This window comes from Microcaecilia unicolor, chromosome 11 (assembly GCF_901765095.1).
Source record: "Microcaecilia unicolor chromosome 11, aMicUni1.1, whole genome shotgun sequence".
In the NCBI taxonomy this organism is placed as follows: domain Eukaryota; kingdom Metazoa; phylum Chordata; class Amphibia; order Gymnophiona; family Siphonopidae; genus Microcaecilia; species Microcaecilia unicolor.
Window position 1 is genome coordinate 109560423 of NC_044041.1, and position 8406 is coordinate 109568828.

At 44.9% G+C, this 8406-nt stretch overlaps 2 protein-coding genes across 2 annotated transcripts; one reads left to right on the forward strand and one right to left on the reverse strand.

Moving 5' to 3' along the window:
• Window positions 1-380: 380 nt before the first annotated feature.
• LOC115481160 (histone H2B type 2-E-like) lies at window positions 381-810 on the reverse strand. Its single transcript, XM_030220204.1, has one exon. The coding sequence runs from the start codon at window positions 760-762 to the stop codon at window positions 382-384; it is 381 nt and encodes a 126-aa protein (XP_030076064.1). The 5' UTR covers window positions 763-810; the 3' UTR covers window position 381.
• Window positions 811-1128: 318 nt separating this feature from the next.
• On the forward strand, window positions 1129-1549 carry LOC115481159 (histone H2A type 1-E-like). Its single transcript, XM_030220203.1, has one exon. The coding sequence runs from the start codon at window positions 1129-1131 to the stop codon at window positions 1519-1521; it is 393 nt and encodes a 130-aa protein (XP_030076063.1). The 3' UTR covers window positions 1522-1549.
• Window positions 1550-8406: the final 6857 nt, after the last annotated feature.

Sequence of the window (8406 nt, forward strand, 5' to 3'; positions counted from 1 at the left end):
TACGATTTCATGTGTAGCCAGTTCCGAGGCCAAAAGGGAAATGCTATTATCTTGAGATATGAGAGAGTCGGTGTGGGAAACTTGAAGATCTCCTTTCCTCTTCAGTTGGGCCAGCCCTACTCATGTAGCAAGAAGTTGGAATTTTTGCTCTTAATAAAAGCTGTTATCTTTCCCACACCTCTCTCTCTCTCAATATATCTTTGCAAAGAGAAAACCTTGAAGATCTCCCTTCTCTTTCGGGTGATAAGGTTAAGAGTAGTGCTGTTGGTGGGTCAGACCTACTTGTGCAACAAAATTTTAGCGCTTTAGGTGGAGTAAATTGGGTGGCTCTGAAAAGAGCCTTTGGGTTGTGTGCGCGGAAGCTGTAGGCTGAGCCCGCCATTACTTGGAGCTGGTGTACTTGGTGACAGCCTTGGTGCCCTCGGACACGGCGTGCTTGGCCAGCTCACCGGGTAGCAGCAGACGCACTGCGGTTTGAATTTCCCTGGAAGTGATGGTAGAGCGCTTGTTATAGTGAGCCAGGCGGGAGGCTTCTCCAGCGATGCGCTCAAAGATGTCATTCACGAAGGAATTCATGATGTTCATGGCTTTAGAGGAAATGCCGGTGTCGGGATGAACCTGCTTCAGCACTTTATACACGTAGATAGCGTAGCTCTCTTTCCTAGTTCTCTTGCGCTTTTTGCCGTCCTTTTTCTGGGTCTTGCTCACGGCTTTCTTCGATCCCTTTTTGGGCGCGGGAGCAGATTTGGCTGGTTCAGGCATGGCCACAAGCTCGAGTCAATGACAAATTCGTTATCTGGAGTCCACAAAGCGAAGAATCTTAAGTTAGTAGTGTAGTGAAAACGCCGTCGCTTGTTCAGATGGCAATTTATAGGCTCCCTATGCAAATTGCTGGCGCTGAGTTTCTCTCCTTTGCTATTAGGTCTAGACCAATGAAACGTCATCAGACCGCCTGGCAGCCCTCGGATTGGCCTATTTGCTTGCCCATTATGATAATAGCTGAGAGAGGCGGGTTTCAGGGCGGTCATTTCTTAACCAATCGGGAAGGAGTGTAAGAAAGAGTGGTAGAGTATAAAACCGGTTCGATCTGTGAGCTTTAGCTATTTTTTCTAGAAACAACTGATCGAAATGTCTGGACGTGGCAAGCAAGGGGGTAAAGCTCGGGCTAAGGCTAAGACTCGCTCGTCCCGAGCGGGGCTGCAGTTCCCCGTGGGGCGCGTGCACAGACTGCTGCGGAAAGGTAACTACGCTGAGCGTGTGGGTGCCGGCGCCCCAGTCTATCTGGCGGCGGTGCTGGAATATCTGACCGCCGAGATCCTCGAACTGGCTGGTAATGCTGCGCGCGACAACAAGAAGACCCGCATCATCCCCAGGCACTTGCAGCTGGCCATCCGCAACGACGAAGAGCTGAACAAACTGTTGGGGAGAGTCACCATCGCGCAGGGCGGCGTCCTGCCCAACATCCAGGCGGTGCTTCTGCCTAAGAAAACCGAGAGTCACAAGGCGGCCAAGAGCAAGTAAAGCTGTCCTGCTGAGAGAAGAAACCGGCAACCCAAAAGGCTCTTTTCAGAGCCACCTACTTTTTCTCGTAAAGAGCCAGATTTCAGCGCGAGTATCACCTTTAAATAAATAAAATTAGGAATCCTTACTGTTTCTCTAGGTTAGGTATTTCCCCTTAGAGGCTGGTGATAGATAGCGAAGAGCACTCCATGGTAATAGCCCTGAGTACCTGACTAGTGAGCTTTTCGTTTTAAAGACATTTTAAACAAATTTGAGCATTTCATGGGGATTCTAAAACTGGCACAATTCAGATTTACTTATCAAAAGGACTCAAACACACTTTTAGATATTAATGTTATTTAATCCTCAAAGAGTGGTTATCAAGTGATGTGACAGTGAATTACACGTAATGATGGAGGAAAAAGCCTTTGTATCCCTGATCCAGAAGAAATGTTTTATTCTGATTGCAGGGGATGAGATCTCCTTGATTCAAATTAATTCTTTATATTGTGTATAGTATTTTATCTCACATAGTTTAATCATGAAGCAGCAAGCACTTATCTTTATAGTCCGACGGGGTCCTGTTTCAACGTGTTCGGCTTTCTCAAGGCTATAGACCTCGTGCTTGAACTGGTTTCTGTAATACAGGAAAAAGGCCACTGAACGACTGCCTACCTCCAATTTTCTATAGCATTATACATGTCTACGGATGCAACGGTCTAACTTTATTTCTTAAATATCTCCATAAACATATTGAACGGACTTTATTCAGTATGACTTCTTATCCGCGTGCTCCACAGGCTATACAAACATGGCGGCTGCTTTTCTAGGCGCTCATTAATGCAGCTCGCTTTCTATTGGTAGAGGGCATTGAACATGCCTGTGTTGTCGAAATTACTTAAAGAGCTCGCACTAAAAAAATGTTGCCCAATGGATCACGGAATTAAGACCTCCGGGTTCTAGGGATTTAAGTCTGAAAATCCACCGCTGCTCTAATTGCAGAATGTGTTTTGTTCTGTTGCCTCCTCTCAAATCTGTTGTGATCTGATCAATTGCAAAGCAACGAAATTGTGCAAAATCATGTTTAGTCCTATTACAATGTGCTACTAAGGGGGAACCTAATTGCATCCGCTTCAGGAAGACTCTTGTGCTGGCAGCATGGAAAAAAAACCCCCCACAAGACACAGAAATCCCGTGCATGAGGGTACATTTTATAGTATAAATATTTCTATGTAGTTGGAGTCAGGTAGTAAAATGTTCCATGGTATGTGCATTTTATTATTATCTTTTTATTTCTCACTGCCTACAAGAATCAGATTTATTAAAAAGCACAAAGGAAAGGAGGCAGAAACACAAGGAAAACAAGAATGTTAAAAACCAGCAGGACCAGAAATTATCATCAGCCTACCTCTGGGATGTGATTTGATATACCACCCTTCTGTGGTTACCATCAACATGGTTTACATATTATTTTGTGGGGCAATGGAGGGTTAAGTGAGTTGGCCAGAGTCATAAGGAGCTTCAGTGGGAATTGAACCTGGTTTCCTGGCCACTGCACTAACCATTAGGCTACTCTTCCACTCCAAATGACATTGAGATTCCTGATTTCCAATCAATGCTAGTTTGAGGACTAGAACTAGGGTTTAACATACCTCCACTCTTTAAGATTCATAGAAGGAGTTGTGAGGGTAGATAAGGTGAGACAGTCGGGCAGATTGATTAGAGGGTAGGGGGGGTGTAATTCCCTAAAAGATAGCACATTTTTGATTATAAAAAGCAACATAAGTATTGTGTGTGTCACTGCCAGGATGATCTAGTTGGGGGCAGGGTGGGGGTGGGGAATAATACATTTGTTTGGGGGAAAAAATCTTATAGACTATTGTTTTTGTTTATCATATATGATATCCTGTGATATATTTGTGATATATTTTTCAAGTCATTTCTTTATTGGGTTCTTGTCTATGCAAAAAATTCAATAAAAATTTTATTTATTTATTTATTAGGATTTATTTACCACCTTTTGAAAGAATTCACTCAAGGCGGTGTACAGCAAGAATAAGTCAAACATAAGCAATAGTCAATTACATAAGTAAAAATATTCAAACAACAATACAAAGAATAGCATAGTATGCTACATTACTATCCAGCTTATAATCGAACGAGAAAAACGCCCAAGTTCCGACCTAAATCGGGAGATGGGCGTTTATCTCACAAAAACGAATAACGCGGTATAATCAAAAGCCGAATTTGGGACGCTTTCAACTGCACTCCGTCGTGGATGCGGACAAAGTGGACGGGGGCGTGTCGAAGGCGTGTCAAAGGCGGAACTGGGGCGTGGTTATCACCCGAACAGAGATGGGCGCCTTCGCCGATAATGGATGCGTTTGTAGCTAGAATTTAGGGCACTTTTCCTGGACCCTGTTTTTTCACGAATAAGGCCCCAAAAAGTGCCCTAAATGACCAGATTACCCCCAGAGGGAATCGGGGATGACCTCCCCTGACTCCCCCAGTGGTCACTAACCCCCTCCCACCACAAAAAAATGATGTTTCACAACTTTTTATTTTCACCCTCAAATGTCATACCCTCCTCCCAGGCAGCAGTATGCAGGTCCCTGGAGCAGTTGTTAGGGGGTTCAGTGGACGTCAGGCAGGTGGACCCAGGCCCATCCCCCCTACCTGTTACAATTGTGCTGCTTAATGCTTATTAGTCGTCCAACCCCCCCAAACCCACTGTACCCACATGTAGGTGCCCCTCTTCACCCCTTAGGGCTATAGTAATGGTGTAGACTTGTGGGCAGTGGGTTTTGAGGGGGATTTGGGGGGCTCAACACACAATGGAAGGGTGCTATGCACCTGGGAGCTCTTTTACCTGTTTTTTTGTTTTTGTAAAAGTGCCCCCTAGGGTGCCCGGTTGGTGTCCTGGCATGTGAGGGGGACCAGTGCACTACGAATCCTGGCCCCTCCCACGAACAAATGCCTTGGATTTATTCGTTTTTGAGCTGGGCACTTTCCTTTTCCACTATCGCTGAAAAGCAAAAACGCCCAGCTCACACATTGGCGAATAAAACATGGGCGTCTATTTTTTATCGATAATACGGTTCGGTCCGCCCCTTCACGGACCCGTTCTCGGAGATTAACGCCCATGGAGATAGGCGTTTCTGTTCCATTATGCCCCTCAATGTCAACCTAATACACAATAAAACATTTTAATAGACAGCATAGGGTGTAAGCAAAGATGGAGCATATAGTTAGATAAGATAGAGTAAGAAAATAAGGGACTAGTTTAAAGAACGTTCCTTGAACCATACTTTAGCTAGAGTAGGAGTGGATAAACATGTCCTGTTGTAGTATGTCCAGCCAGTGTCATTTACTTCTTCCATTAAAAGCCTGGTTGAAGATCCAAGCTTTCACCTACTTCTTGAAGTAGAGATAGTCTTGTGTTAAGTGAAGCCTTTCAGGGAGTGCATTCTAGAGCATGGGGGGCTACACCTGAGAAGGCTCACTTGCTGGTATCACATCATATGATGTCCTTTGAGAGGATGTGGTTAAGGAAACTCCTTGGGAAGACCTTAGTGACCTTGAAGGTGTGTAGGAGTTCCTGTGCTTCAAGTACTCTAGGCCATTTCCTTTAAGAGCCTTGAAAGTGAAACATAAGAGTTTTAAATTTGATTCTGTATTGTACTGGTAGCCAGTGAAGTTTATGCATAAATAGTGTGATGAGGTCACGTCACTTACAACCTTCTATCAGTCTTGTTGAAGCATTCTAAATCAATTGCAGCTGGTGCAAACCCTTTGTAGTCAGACCAGTTGTACTGCTATGGATTTACAGCCTGTCTCACTGACACAGACTACTCAATAATTACCGTGGATTCTTTTGGATTCGTATTAGATAAATGAAAACTTTATTAGAGGTGCTAAAATCTACAATGATTAAGATATATATAATGATTAAGCTATATACACACAATGATTAGCTATATAAACAATCACTGGTCTCTACATCTAAGCAATGCTAAGAGTTCTTAGACCAGGAAAAGAATCAATAATACACTATACATGTGCATATTATACGTACAACATCACTGGTCCTTACATCATCCAGGCTCTTATCAACAGCTGGGAGAACCCGTTACATTGAAAGCCAGGAGCTTTTTAGACCAGGAACAAGTCCTCTGTGTAGTACGTACATTGCTCACAGATGAGCTCCCAATTTCACTGAAAGAAACTCCCCTTTTTATTAGGCTCAGAACTCATGTTCAGAGCTAAGGAAAATTACAGAATGCTTCTCTGTCTAGGTAAACAAGCCATATTACTAAGATGGCCGACAGGTAGGGAGCTCAGGTAAAGAGCTCCTGAGGTGCAGAAGAAATAGACCCACCTGGACCACCTGGTACCGTCCCTGACCGGACCGGAATGGACCGGAACTGAACCAGGCTGACCCGGAGGCGACCGGGAGTTGCAAGACCACGACGACCACGCTGAAATCCAACACCGAGGGTATGGACCCGAGACTGGCCGAGGTGGCTGTGACGCATCCACGACACATCCCTGATCAGACAGGCCCACCGGAGCCTAACAGAGCCTACCGGATCAGCCCAGGATAACCGGACCGGAGTGAAATCAGAGCTGAGTCGGCTCCCAGGTGGAGACAGCGCTGCAGCGCTCTGGAGCGGACAGGTGAGTGGGACGAGAGGCCCAAAGTTGATCGGAGCTGTCAGCCTGCCATGCCTCAGAGTCGACTAATTCAGGCCGTTACAAAATCAACCAACCCGTTAACCGGCCTCGCAGAGAGATACCGAAGGAGCAGAGCTTCCCGAACCAGTGTGCCGCTGAGATCGATCGGACCACCCAAGAGCTGTGATGCCCAGGAGGTCGGAGGAAAGCCGATCACCGATGCAGACGAACTGAGGAGGATAGAAGCACAGCACGGAAACCGGAGAATCAGGAACCAATCTATAAGCCCCTAGACGGACTGAAAACACCAAGAGAGCCACCCGAAAAATCCAGGAACTGGAGGCCCAACAAAAGCTGATGAGACCAGTCTAGGTGAGATCCGATTGACTAAGCGGCTTCACTGCTTACATAGGACTAGATAGACTCACTTCCAATCCTACCCTATCATTGCAGCTGCGAGCCCTGTAGGCTTTGAGTGCACTGGATGATGGCAGCACAAAATCTGGGAAACAGAGACTAAATAACTCAATATTGCTGCTCTATTCTGATTGCACTGCTTACAGCAAACTAAATACTGCTGCCTTGATTCAAACGCACTGTTAACAGCGAACCAGATTTTAACTGACTGACCGGAATGCATTGCTTACTATGAACTAAAATTTGTTCTCTTTGCTCTGAGCACACTGTATATAATGAACTAGATTTCATTCTGCAGGCTGCTAAACCCTCTAATATCCACTAACATTCTAAACACACAAACTAACACACATACTAACACTGATCTGAACGAATGTACATGTGATGACATTTCAAACTGTGTGCAGAATTGCCTAATTACTCTGATCAAGGGATTAAAAGATGTGGCATAGTGAGAAAAAACTTGCATTGGAAAATCATTAAATTTGATCCCAGAAACTTGAATGAAATGTAACAAAATGGACTGAAGTAAAAGGGGCGATCAGGGAGTGCATAGCCGTAGCAGAGAGATTAAATGAATTATTTGCTTTGGTCTTCACCGAGGAAGATTTGGGTGGGATACCGGTGGGATACCGGTGCCAGAAATGGTATTTGAAGCTGATGAATCACAGAAACGTAATGAATTCTCTGTAAACCTGGAGGATGTAATGGGACAATTCTACAAACTAAAGAGTAGCAAATCTCCTGGACCGGATGGTATTCATCCCAGAGTAGTGATAGAACTGAAAAATGAGCTTGTGGAGCTATTGTTAGTAAATGTGATTTATCCTTAAAATCGAGCGTGGTACCGGAAGATTGGAGGGTGGCCAATGTAACGCCCAAAGTACCTCATGAGTTTGACAAAGTACCTCATGAAAGACTCCAGATAGAAAACAGAGAGTAGGGTTAAATGGTCAGTATTCCCAATGGAGAAGGGTAGTTAGTGGGGTTCCCCAGGGGTCTGTGCTGGGACCGCTGTTTTTTAACATATTTATAAATAACCTAGAGATGGGAGTCACTAGTGAGGTAATTAAATTTGCTGATGACACAAAGTTATTCAAAGTTGTTAAATCGCGGAAGGATTGTGAAAAATTACAAGAAGACCTGACGCAACTGGGAGACTGAGTGTCTAAATGGCAGATGGCGTTTAATGTGAGCAAGTGCAAAGTGATGCATGTGGGAAAGAGGAACCCGAATTATTCCTATGTCATACAAGGTTCCACGTTAAGAGTCACGGACCAAGAAAGGGATCTAGGTTTCGTCGTTGATGATGCCTTGAAACCTTCTGCTCCGTGTGCTGCTGCGGCTAAGAAAGCAAATAGAATGCTGGGTACTTTTAGGAAAGGAATGGAAAACAAAAATGAAGATGTACTAATGCCTTTGCATCGCTCCATGGTATGACTGCACCTCGAATATTGTGTTCAATTCTGGTCGTCACATCTCAAAAAAGATATAGTGGAATTAGAAAAGGTGCAGAGAAGGGCGACGAAAATGATAGAGGAGATGGGACAGCTTCCCTATGAGGAAAGATTAAAGCGGCTAGGGCTCTTCAACTTGGAGAAAAGGCGGCTGAGGGGAAATATGATAGCGGTCTTTCTCTAATGATTCTGGATGGACGTTGAATCAGTGCAGAAGGTGAGTTTGCTCGGGTGGGGTGTCACGGGACTGGCTTCTTTAAGTCAAATGCCAATTGCCGCTGGACACTCTTGACCCCATTGGCATGTGTCCTTGAGGGTGGGCTTTGGTGCAGTTATGAAGGCCAAGACCATGGGGGTC

Coding starts and splice junctions, on each gene's coding strand:
- LOC115481160 (XM_030220204.1), bottom strand. CDS start 762: ATGCCTGAACCAGCCAAATCTGCTCCCGCGCCCAAAAAGGGATCGAAG.
- LOC115481159 (XM_030220203.1), top strand. CDS start 1,129: ATGTCTGGACGTGGCAAGCAAGGGGGTAAAGCTCGGGCTAAGGCTAAG.